Below are 19,032 nucleotides of genomic sequence, written 5' to 3' on the forward strand. Positions count from 1 at the left end.
ACAGCTCAAATTAATAATCATGATCACATTAAAATACATGGTATACTTAAGGTCCCCAAATCTCTTAGCCCTTTTCCTAGAGCTCACTCACATAATTATTCAAGGTGACTGCAGTACTACTGTGTATTTCAGACATGTGTAGCCACTATTATAATGAGCAGGCAGGTTAAAAAAAAAAAAAAAAAAATTGTCCTACAAAATTTGCCCAAGATGCCTATTTTGAAGAAGCGGGATTTTTTTCAGTACCTTAAGTAATGGCTTAGGTATGTTATGATAGTACTACATAGTAATACAGGCAAGAAGTGACATTAATTATGTATATCATCTTTACTCACTCCAGTAGAGTTATTCTATGTGAAGCAAAGACTAACCTGACATCAGCTTTACAGTAGCTGCGATCCGTTCCCTGCCACGCAAAGGTACTTGTAAGAATGTAGAAAGAAAGAAAGAAAACTGAAGGGTGAAAACCCATTTACAGTACCTTAGAGTTACCACAGGCAGCTTTTGTTTGGTCATGTATTGTTTAACGTTTCAGAAAATGGTTAATCTAAATGAGGATTGCAAGTCTTAAACCATAGACATTCTCTGAATAGCTGTTGCCTGTTTTATTATAGATTTGTAGTTGGATACCAAAAGGCTGCCCAGAGTTACTTCCAGGGTGAATTTTGTAACATGGTAATAATAGTGTATTTCTACATAGCCTTCCAGCTGAAGGATTTCCAAGCATTTTGCAAGTTGCATCATATAAGATGCTTCTTGTCCCCTCTCCAGATCCTTTTAATTTTAAATTGATTGTTATGAGAGCTGGGATGAGGGGAGAAACCTCACTGTCTTTCAAGTGTGTTAAACGACGCCTCTGTGGATGTGAATATACATTTGCATTCCCTCTCCACTTCTTACTAAAGATGGCAAATATTTAGCCCATCTGAGATCTAGGCTATGTGCTCAAGGTACCTAAAAAGCAGACTCTTGCTACCTGAGCATCTGTGTCTGCTGCTAGCTCAGGGAAACTTGTGGAGCAGCTGTGTATACAAAAATGGCTAACCCAGTCACAAAATGCTTGGTACCAAGCAGTTGCTGAGAGTGTAAGTGTAAATTAACATGGTGTGAGTATCTGCAGTGCCTCCTCTAACCATGCATCTCCTCCCCCCAGGGCTTCTGTAGCTGTGTAAACAGGCACAGAATGAACTGAGGGTCTTCAAGGGATCCTATTCCTTCCACGCTCGCTACCTCCCATCAGTTGGCATTGAAAAGCAGTGGGGTGGAGCGCGGCCCCAGTTCAGACTGGGGCTGCTTCTACCCCAGAGATGTAAATAAAGAGCCTGGCCAAAAGTATTACACAGCTGCTGATTGGTCTCAGCTGCCCCTGGAGGTTTGCTGCTACCAACTCGTATCTCAAATGGATAAACAAAGCTCCGACAGGGGTAAAAGGGCCTACAGCTTTCCCGGTTGATACAACATCTGCCAAGAAATCTTTGAGACTGTGGTTCTCAGGCGTGCTAAGGGCTGTGCTGCCCGTTTCTATTTTCTTGGCTCTCTTTAACCCCTCCCTTCCATCCCAAACAAAAATAGCAGTTAGATTTTTAACAGAGGCTTCAACTGAGAGTGCTCCTGTTCCCATCTGGGCTGGTGGAAAGTTCCATGTGTTGCTGTGCAGATATTGCCACGTTTTCATTGACTCGAGTCCAGTAGAACTAAGAGGAAACATCTGCGGAGCAGGATAGCTCTCTGTTTGTCCCAGAAATTAATTGCTTCTGCTGGGAGTGTCAAGAAGCTGAAAGCTGTGTGCTAGAGATGAGGAGTCTAGCAACTCCTGCTAGGCTTCTACTTGTGTTGCCTAAAATGCACCCAGCCACGATTTACCTCCCACCACCACCACCGGCTGGTATCCCAGCCTAAAGGCCTGTTTGACAGGGACGGTCCCCATGAAGCAGGAGAGGGAAAGGCTGTAGGTCAGTAGACCTGGCTGTTTGCTTCTCGTGTTCCTCCAGATCTTTGTTTACGCTCAGGGTGATGCACAGCAGATTTACCAAGCCCAGGAATCCCATCGGCCAGCTGTAGTTTCACAACTACAGTAAGGGTTCAACATTGCAATTGTGTAGTTTGGGAAGGAGAGGGGAGCTTGTTCTGCCCTCGAGGCGGAGGTTGAGGCAATGGGGAGGAGAGGGGCTATGCCACCCACAGTTGGGCTGTATAAAAACTTGCACAGCCCGTTCTAAAGACAAGTTAGTGGGAGCCAGCACTCACTTTTTCTTTTGAGAGACTCAGCACCTTGATTTGACATAGATAATATCTCATGGAGTTTCTGCATTTTCCCTGTAAAAAGGAATTGACTGGGATTTAGCGCCTTCTGCTGGGACTGCTTCCAACTTTTCTTTTAAAATTCATCTGCCCGTCACAGCAGAGGGATGTTCTCCAGCCCTGCTATGGCACTGGTTTACTTTGCCTATAATAAGCGGCCTGGAGCCCCAGAGCCAAGAGAAGAAGTCAGTGTGACTTGGTAAGACCTGAGAGGAGAGCACTCCAGTCCTCACCCCAGAGCCTTGTTCCTTCATAGAATCATAGAATTGTTTAGGTTGGAAAGGACCTTAAAGATCTAGTTCCAACCCCCCTGCCATGGGCAGGGACACCTCCCACTAGACCAGGTTGCTCAAAGCCCCATCCAGTCTGGCCTGCAACACTTGAAAGGATGGGGCAACCTGTTCCAGTGTCTCACCACCCTCCTTTCCTTTAACTCTTCTTGCTCCTTTTCCTTTGGTGAAGCCCTGGACTCTCAGTCATAGTGCTCAACCACAGCAGGGCACTTTGGTACCCATCGCCCCACAGAGAGGCTGTGATGCTTTGTTCTTTCCTCGGATCAGCTGCATTTCTAGCTATCTGGTAACAAAGACCTTTTTGCTGTTCCTGCGAAACAACGTTATGATCTCAGATGTGCTGCTGTTAATGACTCCCTGGTGATGGTTTCAACCTCAATTTCATTGACTGGAACACTTTTTAATAAGGCTGTGGTTACCTTACAAGCTCTGTGAACATCTCTGTTGCTATCCTGTTCTCAAGATCAGGGTAAGATCAGCAGCACAGGCACCCCTGGGTTTTCACCTCTACGTTTGTAGATCAGATCTCCCTGATTTAGACTGAGGAGATTGTAGTTACTGCAGCCCCTTAGCTAATACCTTGGGCGAAGGAAAAGAAAATTAAATCTCAGCTGCTTCCTGGTGTACAGAGGCCTTCTTCCACCCAGCTGGCATGGCGGGGACAGCAGCCCAGCCAGTTGTGCTTGGGTGTTGGAGGTAGTCGGAGCCACCAGCCTGCAGGCCCTCCCTCTCAGAGGAGCTCTCACCACACAGTCTCGCTATGTTTTTGGGAAATGCTAAACTTTGGTATTTCTGGGGTTGGAAACCTATAGGTTGAAAAGTCATGATTTAAATCCTACTTCTCTCCTTTCGCCCCAGAGAGGCCAACTTTAATCTGATGGGGCTTTTCAAGGGCCTGGATTGCTTTCTTCCTGCTGTCTGATCACGCAACTTTAAATGGAAAAAATTAAGAAATTCATAACACTGATGCTAAAATTCTCTTACGGTCCCTAACTCAGCATCCACAGCCATATGGAAGCAAACCAGTTGCTCAAAGGTGAGAACGACGCGCAACAAGATCATAAGCTGGCAGAACTGCTGTCTGCCTGCCAGGCCTAAAATACTGACTTTAATTTCAAACAGTGACTTCACTTGAGCTGATGCCGAGACAGACGGTTTCATGCAAGCCTGCTCAGCAGTCCTACACAATTAGGAACTTCTCCAGAGTTTTGATGTTACATTTAAACACTTGACTACAGTTTTCCTTTGGCTGGTTGGACTTTGGGACATGGATGATGGGCAGAAAAGCGAAGCGGTGAAGACAGACAGATTTACCCCCAGCCTGCAGGAGCTGCACGCTCCAAGCATAAGGGAGGGTGAGTTTTTGGTGCAGCTCCTTTTGGAAACAGGAGGATTTAGAGTAGCTGATAGCACTTGAACTCAAGTTCTCCGCATTTAGGTCCGGTTTAAGGCCTGGGGATCTCCTTTAGCTTGCATCCTTCTGTCCTGTGACCCTTGGTGGAAGTGGGGCAGGGATGTGAGCGGTGCTTGCCATGGGATGCGATGGGAAGGCTCCCTCCTTAGGCTCAGAGCCAATTTCCTGACGTTGGTGCTGGGGATAACGTTTTGGCAAAGTGCTGACCTCTTGGTTTTCCCCATCATTGTCCTTCTGAAAACCGCCCTTTCCTGAGCCATTATCGCATTTCTTCTCGATTGGTCTCAAAAACAATGATCCATAGATTCAGCTCTTTCCATTTTAACCTATTCTGGTGTTGTTTATGCTGGTGGAAGTCAGGAGCGATGCCAGCCCAAGTTCAGGTAGCGGCTAATTAATATCAGAGATTTTCTTCTGTTAGCCCTGCTTCCTCACAACGTGTTTTTTACTGTCCAGTCCTATTTCTCTTATTCCTCTTCGAGGTTACTGCGGTGCCGCTGGGACACAGATGCTCCAGAGTGGATTCGGTGAAGGCAGCGGAGGTACGAAACCCTGCCTGCTGCCCCAGCCATGGGTCGAGCCACTGAGGTGCACGGCCCCATGCGTAAAGATGCTTTTGGGTCTCCCCTTTGTGTTCCTGCTGTCAGCGCTGGCAGGGGAGGTAGGAGCCTTTCCTGAAGGAAGGGGGGCTGCAGGCAAAGAGCGAGAATCGTTTGGCGTTTTGAACCAGTAGCTGAGCCTTGAAAAGCCAAGGCTGGTAATTGCCTATCTCGATAATAACCGTGTGAATACTGTTATCTAGTCCACCCTTCCACTTTCCAGCCATTGTGCGGTGGCACTGCCTCATTTCTTGGCTTGGCAATACCTGCTCATTTCCTAGGAGCCGAATCAAAATAGCCTCTGATCTCGCTGCCCATTTCCTTGCCTGGCTGGGCACGAAATCGCAGGTCTACATCGTTGCCAGGAGCGTCCAGCTTCCTTTCATGGGCTTATTCCAGACACTGTTTTGCTAACTGAAAGCCTTCCAAATTCAGCATCGCAGCCTACTTACTGGGTTTCCCAAAGCCACGTAAACTTTTCTGTTTCCCTGCGGCCCTGGGACAGTTTCCATAAGCATACGTTCTTCTGCCCTCTTTTTTTCATCTCAGACCAGTTTCCTTAGAGCTACCAGGAGCTACTGTCTGTCTGACCAGGAGACCGGGCTTGAAACCAGGGAGTAAAGTGCTTTTACTGGGAAGTAAAATCCATAATTGCACAGATTTAAAAAATCGTGGGCAAAACCCGGGTTTCTTGGCATGATTATAGCCTTTCTCCTTCTCATTAACCCTTCAGTGAATCAGCTGTCACTCGCTTTCCCCTGGTGCCCGCTCCCTTGCTCTCCGATGGGCTGTATGTGCCTAACGAGCCTCCCAGCTGTTGCTCCTCAGCTCTGACATTTGCTGCTTCCCTTTCAGCCTCGAAGGGGAAGGGTTCGCGTGGCCAAAACCTCGCCGCCGTCTTCCAGTTCTGTTAGTTCAGCTAATAAAAAGGATTACCTCTGCCCACCTCCCACGCCACCCTTACATAAGAAGCGTGAATCATCGGGATCTGAAAAGCATGATATCTGCCCAAAAGAGCCAGTTTACAAAGGACCATTGGCAGCCCTGTTATTTAACTGGAACCGCAGACTCGTGCTTCAGCAGGAGCCTGGGCAGGGAGCGGGCTCGGTACGGGCAGGGCAAGGGCCCTCCGGCTTTTTGGTGGCCCTTCCGTGTAGCATCCCCATTCCGAATCCGTTGCAGCAACGCTTCAGCTTGCTCCTCTCGGGTGAGTTCTCAGGGATTTATGAGCTTTTATAATATCAAGGATTTTTTTTTTTTTTTCAGTCTACATAGGGCAGAATTGGAGCAAAGCCCCCTGTGAATAGCTGTTACAGCAGGTACAAGTTTTTTTAAGTCTACTTCTTTTCATTTTTCTCTTTTTCAAGAAAAATGATGGTGGCATCCGGCACAGGACAGGCTGGCTGACTCAGGGAGAGGTCCCCTCTGGTGCAGACCTGTCCTTCAGGGACTGATGGAAGGCTGCCCTGCCCTACTCGTTTCAGCTGAAGAATGGGAGAAGTGCAACACCCCAGCGAGTCCCACCCACCCAGAAACCTGTGGTGAGGGATCACCATCAGACTCCACATCAGAGCCATCTGTTTCATGCGCAGCAGCAAGGACAGCGTTTTGTTTTTTTTCCACCAGCGTGGCAGGACATGAATCAACGCAAAGGCAGGCGAGAAAATCTGGGGCCAAGGAAAACTGGGAGGTGTGGAGTTACCAAAAGTACTTTGGATAGGTCAATGCTACTCAAGTGTCAAGAGAAGGGAATGTGTAGGTGTCTGGCATCTCTTGGGCTCCATCCCATTTTGGGATAGTCCATGCAGGAGAACGGTAAATCCCCAAAATATATTTTTTCTGGCTTAAATTTGAGTGGGATTGAGTGTGTGTGGTAGAGGGGAGTGAAAATCCAACTTGTACCTCCTTGGTTTCAAAGGCTTGGACTGCAAGGGAGCTCTGGTCAGGTAGGATTTGAGGGCAGGGTTTTCCTTATTCAGCAAAAGCGTGAGGCAGGGTAACACCGTTGTAGCCAAACTAAATCAAGGGCAGCTCTTTTTCCAGCTGCACCCCAGACTTTTTATGCTCCTGTGACTCCAGTGGTTCGCATGGTGCTGGGTGGCATCTTGCTTTAATTTTTCAGAAAAAATTTAAGGTTAAAGTCCAGAGTACTTTGTTCTCCAAAATGCCTGTCCGTCCTCTCCTCCACGTGAATTTCCTCTGCTTGTTCAAAGGTTTTTGTTCCTCCTGCAGGAAAGACTTGCCTGCATGCGCTTGCAGCTGCTGGACAACCGCAGCACCCCAAAAAAAATAAGGCAGTGCTCTTGGTTTAGGCGGCAGGGCTGTTCTTAAAGCAGCTGGGCTGTGCTGAAGTCAGGCTGGGACCCTGCAAGGGGGACCAGGGGAAAAGAGCTTTCTATGGGATGCGTTCCCCCCTCCCCTCAAGTCCAGCTCATCCTGGTTGTCTTTTACGGCTCTGGGGTATTTAGAAGCCTGAATGTTCCCAAAACTCTGTGAAGACCCAAATTTCAAAGTATTTTTCAGCCACCTAACCACTCACGTGGCCCCAGGGAAGACCCCCCATGTACTCAGCCTGACGGGTGGGTGCGAAGCATCAACTGGTGCTTTGACAGACCTGGCCATGAGATACTTTGGATTATCGTCCCTGGCATGTGCCAGGCCTCTTAAGTGCAAAGAGCACCTGTAGATTTTGCCTCTCAAAGGTACCAGAGGAGGAAGGGAAGTGGTCTAGTGCCAGGTGAGTGCTTTCCTCTTAGTAGGACATCTGCAGTTGCAAGTCAAACATCTTCCCAGCTCTAAAGAGTCCCCGCTTTTGCCCAGGCCTGCCAAAATGCAGCCTACTTTCAGATCACTTTTGGGACAAAGATGCAGCTGTAGAGGCTGGGGCCGAGATTTCTTTCCCGCTGCCTGGTGGGGTGAGGCAGAGCCAAAATACCTCCAGCTCCCAGCCAGGGTAGTGGAAATTATTGAAGAGCAACACAATTGACCCTCTGGTTTGGTTAAAACCTCCGAAGCCATTGTTTGGTTTCCTGTCCTACAGAAACAAAAGCGTTTTTGGAAAAACGAAAAGCATGTGAAGCCATCACGTGGTCTGGTGCTGGGGACTAGATATTTGCCACCGAAGGACTCTCACTCCCCTGGACGGTGCCATCCAGGTGCCTCCAAGGTCTTGGTGCGATGCTGCTGCCAAGCAGTCCCACAGCACCAGCACTGGCCACCCCTGTCCTTGCAAAACTGCCATAGGGGTAGGGGACAGTATGGCCAGCACAGCTGTCCTCACCCCCAAGGATGGGACTCACCACAAGGAGAGTGGTTTACTCTGGAACTGCCCCAGAACTGCTGATTCGAGCCCAGGGCTGGGAGCTGCCCTCTGTCCCCAGCCACCAGTGCAGGGAAAATCGGCCCAAAGCCTTATCCTGCAACCTACACATGGGAGCTGGGCGAGAGCAAAGGCACAGCCACATACACCCCAGGGTACCAGCACCCCCACCTATTGGAAGGGGGACCTCAAAAGTAGAGGTCCAAACCTATGACATTGGAAGCTGCTCTCAATCCGTGGCTGTCTAACAGCAAACAAGACAATCGCCACCGGGGCAGAGGGGATAAAGCATATGGCTCTCGTGGGACGGCCATGTCTCAGCTCTGCTCGCAGCAGAACAGGGAAACGGGTGTCCCCACTGCAAGGGTGACCCTCCAGAGGGGACTCCACGCAGAACTGGGAAGAGGTGGGCATGAGACACCAGTCTCACCTGTCATGGAGAGGCAATGATGGTGGGATTTTGGGCTGGGTTTTTTTGTGGTGTAAGAGCTGTCCTCCACTTTGAGCAAGGACTTCTCTGGAAATACCCACCTTGCAGCTGCGCTTGGGCTGGGGGATCGCAGCAGCCCCTTGCGGTGGGGATGAACCAGAAACCTCCATGCAGGGCCTTGCATCACACTGTGGTGGGGGCCGGGGTGCTCAGGGACCCCCCTGGCACGCTCCCTCCACCGCTGCTGGTGCTGGCATCATCCCTCCTGGGCTGGTTCCCCCTCTGTTCCCGCAGTCACCCAAACTCCATTTCACACCTCACATCATCATTACCATTGCTGACGCATGAGATCAAACCCGTGGCATTTTGCTAAAATCCATAATAAAATCATTCCGCAGCCTTTAGCAGACTTAGCTTAGCAGACTTCCCCCCCCCCCCCCCCCTTTTCTTTTTTTCTTTTCTAAACAAAAACAAGCAGCCTGCTAAGAAACACAAACCCGCTGGGATGTTTTCAGCCTTGGCCGGAGCTGCCTGAGCTCCCCCCGGGGCCGGGAGGCTGCTTCTGGCCAGGGCTCAGCGGGCGGCTTTCTGGGCCAGCCATTTCTGATTCAAGCCGGTGTTAAGGCGGCTGTCTGAGGGCAGAGCGAAGCCGTTCCACCTCCTCCACTCAGCGCCCGGACGGCAGCGGCATGGCGCTCCGGGGAGCCTGCCTGCTCCTCTGCCTCCTCTCCCTTGCCCAGGTCTCCGGCCAGCAAAACGGCAAAGTCCGGCAAAAACCGGTGGCTTCCAAGAAAGGTAAGGAGCAAGCGGCGCCTTCCCGGTGAGGAAACCTGGCAGGGCTGGAGGGGGATGCAATTAGCCCAGTCGTTTGGGCATTTAATAGCGCTTTAATGAAAGTTTTTTAAAAGCATCTAAAAAGCTAATAAAGTGTCCTCCCCCCCGCGGGTATGGTTATGTAGCCCTTCTGTAAAATAGTGAGGAAATCAAAATGTTTTTGGCAGGTTACTGCCTTGAATAAATTTGATGGGACATCTCAGTCTGAATTTCAGAGGGTGATGCGTTTGCTATGTTATCTCTAAGGTTCGCCCCAAACCTCTTCTCTACTAAAATCTCCCTTTCTATGACCCTGTACCCCCTACTCGTTCTTTTTACAGAAGTAAGTGGCAGATGGTCTTGCCCCAGGTTTATGATAAGCTCCGACTACTCAGGCTTTATAAGGGGGCAATACACACAAAAAGGTGCCTCAGGTCTATTTTTAAGTTTTTTTCTTTTTTTTTGCTTTTCTTCTCCTTTTTTGCTACCATCCCATCCTCCCCCCCCCCCCCCCCCCCTCCTCCTCTGACCCAATGCACATCGATTACAGGAGAAGGCAGGTACGGAAGCAGCCCGGCAGGGTGTGAGCCCTCCTGCCTGCCACCCATGTCCCACTGCGGTCCCCTGGGCTTGGACCGCTTCTGGCAGCCGCTTGTCTGCTTGGAACGAAGCGGGGAGCGAGGAAGAAGCATCCCAGGAATTCTCTTGGCCGGCCTGCTCTCTTACGCTCGCCCGGTGGCTATTTTTGTCAGATGCCGTCCTTGAGAAATTTTTCCTTTTTTTTCCCCATTAGATCTTTCTATGAAATCACTGCGTATCTGCTTATTCCACATCTTGGGTCCGCGGCTGTTTTCTAGAGCAAAAATATCCCCTTGGGCTGGTATAGGGTACATAAATGCATTGTACTTTCTGGATGTACCAGGAGAGAGAGATGAGTTTTTTGGAAAAATTTTATGTTTCTTTTCCTGCCACTGGAACTGCTGTTTGTACCCCATTGGTGACAAACAGGTGGGAGAAAAATCACTTTTTTGATGGGAAAATTGGGGTCTGATTTAAAGACATTTTCCCGGGGGGGTGTTCAACATTTTTTCCCCTGAAAATCAAGCCATCTGAAACAGCTGGCAGCAATTTTTCCTGAGAGCTTCGGGGTTTCTTTTCAAAGGAGAGGTCAAGTTTTCTGTGAGGAAAAGAAAAAAAAAACACACACCCAAACTTGGCATTTTTTTGGCTGGCTGCATCCAGCCCCACAGCAGGTCGGCTACCCTGCCTTTATTGGAAACTTCCAGCCTTTCTTGATTAGCATTTTTCTGATTTTTATCAATACCAGGGGGCGGGAAAAAAGGGAGGAAAGCGCTAAAAATCCCCTGCGAGGCTCTTTTTCACCCCCAGCCCCTCGCCACATCCATGCCTGCCTGCCCACCTGCTGCAGGGGCCGGGGCTCGGCTGCTCCTGCCCTCAGCAAGGGTAGGATGGCCATGGCCCCATCCCCATCCCCGGCCCCAGCCCCAGCCCCCGGCCCAGCTCACCCCCTGCCCTTTGCCAGGGAAGGCCGGGCAGGGTGAAGCCACTGGAGGTTTGGGGTATTTGGCTGGATGTATTTTTTTTTTTTAATCTCCACAGCCAAACCACAAAAGTTAGAAAAGGAAATTATGATTTGAGCCAAGCTTTTTTTTTTCCCCCCTTTTGTTTGTTTTTTTTTTTTTCTCTTTTGTTTTTTTTTTCTTCTTCTTTTCTGTAATTATTGCTTACACTTGGATCTGCTTCAGAACAAAAATGGTGCTGTTTCAATGTGAAAAAGCCAAACCATAGCATTTAGAAAATGCTGAGATGGCACATTCACTTCGCCTGCTGTTGGGATTTCCCCCCCCCCCCAAATTGCTCCCCAGTGACTTTCCCAGATGTAGCAATTCAGCAAACTCTCCCTAAATCCCCATGTCTTGGGGGGATTTGCCCCATTACACGGGGGGATTTCCCATTACACGGATGGGATTTGCCTTGCTCCAGCGGTCACGGGGGTCTCGCTCAGAAGGGTGCCCAGGGGAGGTGGGAGCCATGGCGAGTGATGGTGCCCCTGCCCTGGGGACAATGGCACCCCCCGGCTCAGGGATCCAGATAGGGGGGGCTCCCCTTGGTCACAGCAAGGTGGGGTGCTGGGGGCACAGAGGGAGCATCTTTGCGTAGCTCTTGTGTATTTTTAAGTTAATTGGAGCCAGCCATCAGAGTCCGGATGCTTAAATCAGCGGGTAGGGGCTGATGTTTGGCACCAAAATTCCCGTGTAATCGTGGAATCTGGGTGCTCTTCCCAGAAAATGCCTGTGAACATTTACACTGATATAAACCCAGTGCGGGTGTGTTCGGTCCCCTCCTCTGATCCAGCGACAGGCTGCAATATGGGACCCAACTTTTCTGGCTGGGACATTCAGGGAAATGCCCGGTGTCAGGAGAAATACTGATGGCCAGGGAGGTTGGATGGCAGACACTGTGAACCAGAACAACGCTTGCCCTGCCGGGGGACAGAAACCTGTTTGGATAGGAACAAACCGGATGATGCCCATCCAGGCAAAGCTAAACAACGCAGCTGTAGATCCAAATTTCACATAGGGATAGTTAAATAATCAAAATGAAGTACAGAGGGATTTGGTTGTTATTCAGTATATAATTAGAACAAAGAAAAACGTGCAAGAGCTCCCATTTGCAGCATCAAATACATTACTGCCCAGGCTTTCAATCCAACAGATTATTGTGACCCACATCCTTCTGTGAGTCTCCTTTTCATCTCGCCTCTGCCCCCCCCTTAATCTTGCTGCACACAGTTAGCCACACATGGACCTCCTCCAGCTCCCATGGGCAGCAGGGCAGCCCCCACGCTGGCATCAGTGGCAGCAAACCCAAGCTGTAATAGCCTTGATCATGGGCTTCTGGAGGTGAGCCTTGAGGAAATAACAGTGCAGAGACAAAACCTCTGGCAATGGAATAGAAAACTCGATGTTTGTTGATGTACTTGCGGTACCTGCTTTGTAGCTGAAGTGCAAATTAACCACTCCTGGTTCTCCCTGTGACGTCCCAGTGAACACGGTGCTGCAGGAACATCTTGTGCTCCAGGGCTTGGAAACTAGGTGGCGAAAAGGGACAGGGCTCTTAGGTAGTTATCAAGGAGATGTGTCCACCTTGGGTGATGGAGACTCTCTAGACGGGAACCCACCAGCAAACCTGGCTGGAACAAGGTAAGGCGCTGCCCCAGCAAGACACATTGGTGGTGTCCTGCCACGGCCCTTGGATGTTACTTAAGCCTAAGGGACGTTTGTTCTGCTGCAAGAGAAGCTTGCATTAAAAAAAAAAAAAAAAAAAAAAAAAAGGCGGCATTAATTAGCTGTTTCCCACAAAGTGTTTTCATCAAAGGAACCAAAATAATAACTAGTGCCTCAGTATTAAGTGAACCCATTAAAGTTAATTGAGCAATTAGTTAAGCAGCTTAATGCCCTCCTCCTGATGTGTCTGGCTTTTCATATTCATGGCACCATGTAATCTTTGGGCTGGTGGTTTTGGTCCGAATCCAAGCAGCTCCCCCATGTACCTGGCTTGGTGCCTCAGCTCCCCATCTTTTTGACCCTCAAGGAAGCCTGTCCTACTTCATTCATGGGCAAACTCTCCCCTTTCCTTTCACCCCATGAGGACTACTCACGCCAGGCAAAGTAAAGGAATAGGAGCAGCAGACATAGCGTAATGAATACAAACACCTCAATGTCCAATCTCCCACCGCCTCCAAGGCACAACGGTCCTTTAGCTCCTACGCAGGAGAAATCCAGGTACCAATTAATAGTTGGTTGGAGCTGTTGCAGAGGCCACACACCTAGCAAGATGTAAGCTTTAGCAGCAGGCTGCAAACAACTCCCTGGCCAAGAAGTGTCTTCTCGTAGCAGGAGAGCAGTTCTGGCCAGGTTTTGGGTACCTCCACCGGGGATGCTGAAAGCAGAGAAGGGGCAGAGGCAGCTCTGATGGCCTGAGGGATGGCACGGTTGGTGGGCTGAGGGATGGGGTGGCTGATGGTGCAGGGGCCAGACAGTGGAGGTACTGCAGACCTTCCAGCCCCTTCCTGCAGAGCATCACCCTGGCGAGCAAAGCACTTTCCTGCCAATGCACCCATGAGAGTAGACTAACATGAGGCCACAGGAAGGAGTGCATACAGAGAAAATGATGCCTGAGGGTGTTTAAGGAAAGCCAGGAGGGTGCGCTGTGAATAGAGAGACAGAGGGCATGTTTTTGAGGAGTTTAAAAAAAACCCAATAAATCCTATTCAGCTGCAGCTTTAAGTTCCCCACAAAACACTCGTGTGCGGCAGGACTCCTGCTTAGGAAGGGCAGCATCATTAAGTGCCCTCTTGCATTTTTGGGAGATTGGCCTCTGTGCAGCACCACCTCAGGCAAGTGCCCTACACAGGGGCTCCAGAGATGAGCCTGCACCTTGCTACGCTCATGTGTGCGACGCCCCCCAGCCCAGCACTGCAGCCACAGCCCAAGGGGACACTGCTGCCTCACAAAGCCCCATGGGGTGCAAAGCCCTGAAACCCAAACTGGGAAAATTGGCTTGCTGGTGGAACCAGGCTAGCAAGCAAACGCTCACTCTGATGGATGTGCAAGGGGACAGGCATTGACTTCACAGATCCTTTTTGTTTGCCTTTTTCTGAGGGCAGAGAAATGGGGAGTTTTGATGATAGGAACAACTTCACTGCCTCCCCAGGGGACGCAGCCAATGTTCTATGCTCCTCCCTTGGTTTCTCCAACAGATGGTGTGAGCCTCAAAATGATTGAAGACCTGAAGGCCATGATTGACAACATCTCTCAGGAGGTTGCTCTACTGAAGGAAAAGCAAGCACTCCAGACAGGTAAAGGACTTGCTAAAGGCGGCATAGCTTTTGCTTTGAGAGAGGAGTTGCTTATAAAGCGGCTACAATTGCTCCACACGCTTTAACAAGAGATGCCCAAGAGCGTTGCTACAAGGAATCCATCACAGGGAGAGAGGTTGGGGGAATCAAAGAAAAGTGTGGGCTAACTGCAATTCCTCCAGGCAGATGAAGCTCCTCAAGCAGCTAATGACAAGACTTGTGCAGCGTATGGCCCCTTTCTTTATGTACTAGAGCTTCCCATTTGTAAAGCTGTGAATATTTCTATGACACTAAGCCAGATGTTCATTTTCCTTTATGAATCAAAGGGCTGGGTAATGGATTATTCTCTACTTCAGTCAAATGTAGCTTACTCTTTTGTCTGAACCCCAGTGAAATGGTGACCTGGTCTCTTATGCACACCGTGGTGTTGCCCAGGGAACCCTCATGGAGGTCAGTCCCACCATGCTTCATTGAACCCATACAGAGGACAGTCCTAAAATGTCCATCTTCCAGCCGTGCTCCACGTTTTTTCGGTACAAACTCCACCAACATCGACAGGGGAGGGATTTGCAGAACACAAAACAGAAATGAGATGAAAATGCAAGTTAAGGAGAATTTTCTCCTTAAAAGAAAATGAACACAAGCAAAATCAAGGCTTTAGTTCCAAACACACATTCATTAGTTTGGGTATTAATGCATGGCTCTGATTAGTTATTGTTTGGCCACAGTATCCTGCACTTTCTGGGTTTAGAGCTTAAAAAAAATAAAATAAACTGCTATTCTTAACAACAAAAACAGAGGCAAGTAGAAATTTCCTCTGAAGACCTCAAGCTATGCAAGCACAACACTTCTGATCAAAGCCTGTTAAAAAAAGGCGTTTTTCTCATGCTTGCATGATTAAGATGATTGAATTGAAATTACAGACTTTTTTTCCAAAGCGCTCCAACACCCAGCAGCACCCATCACAAACCTTACCTCCAACAAACTCATCAGAGAAAGCGTAGCAGCAGCTGGGGAAGAGCGAGGCTGGGGAAGGAGTAGGAGGATCACGCTGTGCCTCTGCTCCAGCAGTGGCAGAGCCCAGGAGGGTGACAGGGGCACCCTGAGGTCCATTTTTCCTGACGATTTGCAGACAGGGAGGGCACGTCCCTGAAGCTGTGCCCTGCGTAGGAAGAAGAGGGCCCCTGGGACTCATGTGCATGGCCACGAGTCGCTGCGCAGCCTAAGAAATGAAGTCCGTAGTTTGGTTGCCGCATTTGCTGCCACTGCCTCTTCCTGGGCGCTGTTTTTAAAACCAATTCCCTTTCTGTCTTTTTGTTCTGTTTGTGTGGCAACCCCTCAGTTTGCCTGAAAGGCACCAAAATTCACCTAAAATGCTTCCTTGCATTTTCGGAGAGCAAGACGTACCATGAGGCCAGCGAAAACTGCATCTCGCAGGGTGGCACGCTCAGCACCCCCCAGGGCGGGGAGGAGAACGATGCCCTCTACGACTACATGCGCAAGAGCATCGGCTCGGAGGCGGAGATATGGCTGGGCCTCAACGACATGGCAGTGGAGGGCAAGTGGGTCGACATGACGGGTGGCCCCGTCCGCTACAAGAACTGGGAGACTGAAATCACCACCCAGCCCGACGGCGGCAAGCTGGAAAACTGCGCAGCCTTGTCGGGGGCCGCCATCGGCAAGTGGTTCGACAAGAGGTGCAAAGACCAGCTGCCCTACATCTGCCAGTTCATGATCGTGTAGCAGCAAGGGGGTCCCCCCTGCCCGCCCACAACCCAGGTCGTACCCCTTTGGCAGCAGGATTATAAAGCTGTAGGTATGTGTACGTGTACGTGTACATGTACGCATGCACACACGCGCGCACATGTTCAAGTAGAGTCACTCTTTGCAGAGAAAGTCGTCACGGCTCGGTATCAGATTAGAGAGCGTTAGAGCATTTTGTTTGGCCACATCCAGCCCCATTAGCAGCTGCATCGTTCTTACTAAGGCACGATTTATAGATATATTTTTTTACATAGGGAATTTATTAGGACGGCTCGGTTGTTTCGGCAAAGAACCAGTGCAGCAGTCCAGCCCAGCTAACAGCCGCTTCGGCTGCCCGGGGCTGTTGCTCTGCAATGTCCTTTCCCACCTTGCTGAGCTTTGTTGGGACACCAGCAGAGCAAGTTCCTGCTTTTGTCTCCCGTTTTGCTTCCCCATAAGCCCTGACAGTGAGGTACATGGGATTGAGCTTCTCATCCCTCACAGCTCCCCGATTCAGGCTCCTAGAGATCAAGGTCCTCTCTCAACGAGCAGAGGGAGTTACTCCTGGTTTGCATTGAGAGATACATTTGGGCTTATTGGCTGAGTACCAGCTGCTCAATGGGTTGTCCGCCTTGCCCAACTACGTGCATGAACGAACTAGCAAGTAACAGGCATGGGTTGACTTACTGAGAAGGAGAGCATCCTTTCCGGAAGCATTCACTGTTTTGTTCATCCTTTCCTCATCAATCAGAAGCCAGTTTCACTGATTCCAGCGGAAGAGCTAGACTCACTGCCAGATGTTTTACAAAAAACAAATCCCATCAGAAGCGCTACTTATGCTCCAGCATCACAGGGGAAGCAGTGATGACTTACAGCATAGTCAGTCAAATGTTTTCTTGGAAATAGAAGCTGAAAGTATTAGGTAAATAACAGAAATGTAATGCTATTAGGGATAAAAGACAAACCTTTGAAAACAACCCCCAAGAAGACTCCCTTGAGCAGCTTTAGGAATCATACAACCTGTTTAAGTGATGGAAACCCAGCTGAGATACTCCAGTCTTTGTTGGTCCAGGCACAGTCCTCAGCAAACATAAATCTGCCGAGTACTGTTTGTGCCAATAAAGTCATGCCCAGCTGAAGGTCTGGCTTCAGTAATTTTTTTTTTTTGCTGAGAAAAGGGTTAAAGAAAAAAAACAGATTTCAATAAACAGCAATGGTGGGAAAAATGTGCAGGCCAGCCCAACAGCTTAATGAAGTTTTGCTGGCTGTTGTCTGAAAGGTATCAGTGGTTCTTTGCGATTCAGAGCTTGGTAATAACCCCTCCAGTTTGGGTCACGTCCCCTGCGCTGCCAGGTTGGGGGTCTCAAGATATGATGCTCTTGGGGAGCCCACGGGAGAGGTATTTCCGTTTGCTGCTTTGTTTAAAACCAGCACAATGGTGGGTCTTCCAAGATATCAAGTGGGAGAGCCAAGCTGGAGGGATCAAAACACACCCCCACACACATGCAGAGTGCACACTTCCAAGGCTGTCACTATTGCCAAACTCTCCGCTGTTCCAATGACTATAAAATAAAAATATATATATAGCTTGCTGAAGGAATAGATTTGCGTCAATGTGATCGGAGTGCTTTCTTCTCCTTGCATTTCTCTTCAGAGCAGTTCCAGGGACCTGTCAGAGGGTCAGAGATATCAAAGGCAGAGGGGAAAAGCAGAAAGCGAGAGCCTCCCACCCTGGGATATGGTTTATAGGATTTCCACCCCCACCTCTTATCATCCCAGTCAGATGCCACATGTGGGATACAGGCAGGGAATGCTTTTATAGGCAAATAAGACTTCCTTCCTCCCCTCCTTTTGCTGCTGGGAAATGTCACTCCAAAATACAAGCCAACCCCTAAGAAAGGTCCTTCCCTCACCCCTGTTTGGCAGCAGTAGCGACACTGGGGGAGGTGGCACCTCAGGTCCCAGCATGGAGCTAGCACTTCCCAAGCTGCCTCCCACCTCCTCCACAACGAGCAGAGCTGCGGTGGCACCGAGTATCCCTCTCCTTCCCCCACTGAGGTAGTGACTTCTCCCTCCTCATCCTAATCCTCCTCCTCAGCATCCCCCAAAGGAAAGACGACCATACATGAAGAAGACAGTGCCCCACACCAGTCTGGGAGGTTCCAACTGCTGCAGAACTGCATGTGAAATTAAGTCTCTTTGGCACAAGAGGACAGGCCTTCACTGAGCTTTACTCTGGACCCTGATCCTGAAGGTTTCCAAGGCTCTTTGCTGTAGGTCGTGGTTACACCCTACAAGCCAGTTTGTCTCAACATAAACCCTCTAGTTCCCTTGGCAGATGATCCCGCCATGTTTTGAGATACATATGAATGCAAAGCAGCAAATCTGGAAGCGCTGCTGGCTTTGATCTTGACTGGTCTTAAACCACAAATGTGTGGTCAGAGAAATAAACAGAGGGCTTTTATGGGAGCCCAGGAACTAAAAGGAGGTGATGTGAAGGCCACAGGCCTTGGTGATGCTGAGCTTTGGGGAAGGTGCAGGTGCCATTGCTGGATGATCTCTGCGTGGAGTACGAGTCTGAAAAACAGCAGTGGCGATGGATGCCAAAGGATATTCCCAGAGAGGACATTAAAGAGTCAATCTGTCAAAATATAGAGAATAACAAGTTGCTTTCAGCAGATTTCTTGCTCATGTCTCTCTTGCTGTCTATTTTCACAAACCTACGCTCCTGCCAGCGCCATTCTTCATAGATATTTTGCTCCTCTGAAGCTGGGAGGAGCACAGGGAAGTTGTTTTGAAAAAATAATTATTATTAAAAAAAGAAGAAAAAGAGAAAAGCATGCCCTTTGTGTTTTAAAGGCTTAATCAAAGAGAGCTCCTGCCCTATTGGTTGGACCCAGGATGCCAAAACTGACCTTGCAGTTTCAGGATGGCATTTATGAGTTTAATATTATTCTACGTACTTCTTCTTAGTGTACATAATGAACTACATATTTTATTGTAAAAGCCAGAGAAAAAGAAATTCTGGAAGATTCCTCATCCTTGCCTACCACAGCACTCTTTTTTTGTGCTCACAATGAACACCAGGGTGGAGGGGTTGAATGGGGGACACTGGCTGTCTCCACTCAAGCATGGCCTGATGGGAACTGCCCAGAGCAGATGGGGTCCATCCGCTGGGGGATGGGACAAGCATCACTTTTTTGATCTTCCATTAAATCTTTTTGGCACTCAAGCCAGA

At 49.2% G+C, this 19,032-nt stretch overlaps 1 protein-coding gene across 1 annotated transcript; it reads left to right on the plus strand.

Moving 5' to 3' along the window:
- Positions 1 to 8,850: 8,850 nt before the first annotated feature.
- On the plus strand, positions 8,851 to 18,603 carry CLEC3B (C-type lectin domain family 3 member B). The gene is made up of 3 exons (XM_082479901.1): positions 8,851 to 9,151; positions 13,953 to 14,051; positions 15,394 to 18,603. The coding sequence occupies exons 1-3, from the start codon at positions 9,046 to 9,048 to the stop codon at positions 15,792 to 15,794; spliced, it is 606 nt and encodes a 201-aa protein (XP_082336027.1). The 5' UTR covers positions 8,851 to 9,045; the 3' UTR covers positions 15,795 to 18,603.
- The last annotated feature ends 429 nt before the right edge of the window (positions 18,604 to 19,032 follow it).

The sequence above is a fragment of the Vanellus vanellus genome (genome assembly GCF_965231255.1).
Source record: "Vanellus vanellus genome assembly, chromosome: 2".
NCBI classification, from domain to species: Eukaryota; Metazoa; Chordata; class Aves; order Charadriiformes; family Charadriidae; genus Vanellus; species Vanellus vanellus.

Bases quoted from the DNA above. Each gene is read 5' to 3' on its own strand.
- CLEC3B (XM_082479901.1), top strand. From the start codon at position 9,046: ATGGCGCTCCGGGGAGCCTGCCTGCTCCTCTGCCTCCTCTCCCTTGCC. The intron at 9,152-13,952 runs GTAAGGAGCAAG...TTTCTCCAACAG, and splicing joins ACCGGTGGCTTCCAAGAAAG to ATGGTGTGAGCCTCAAAATG. The intron at 14,052-15,393 runs GTAAAGGACTTG...GCAACCCCTCAG, and splicing joins AAAGCAAGCACTCCAGACAG to TTTGCCTGAAAGGCACCAAA.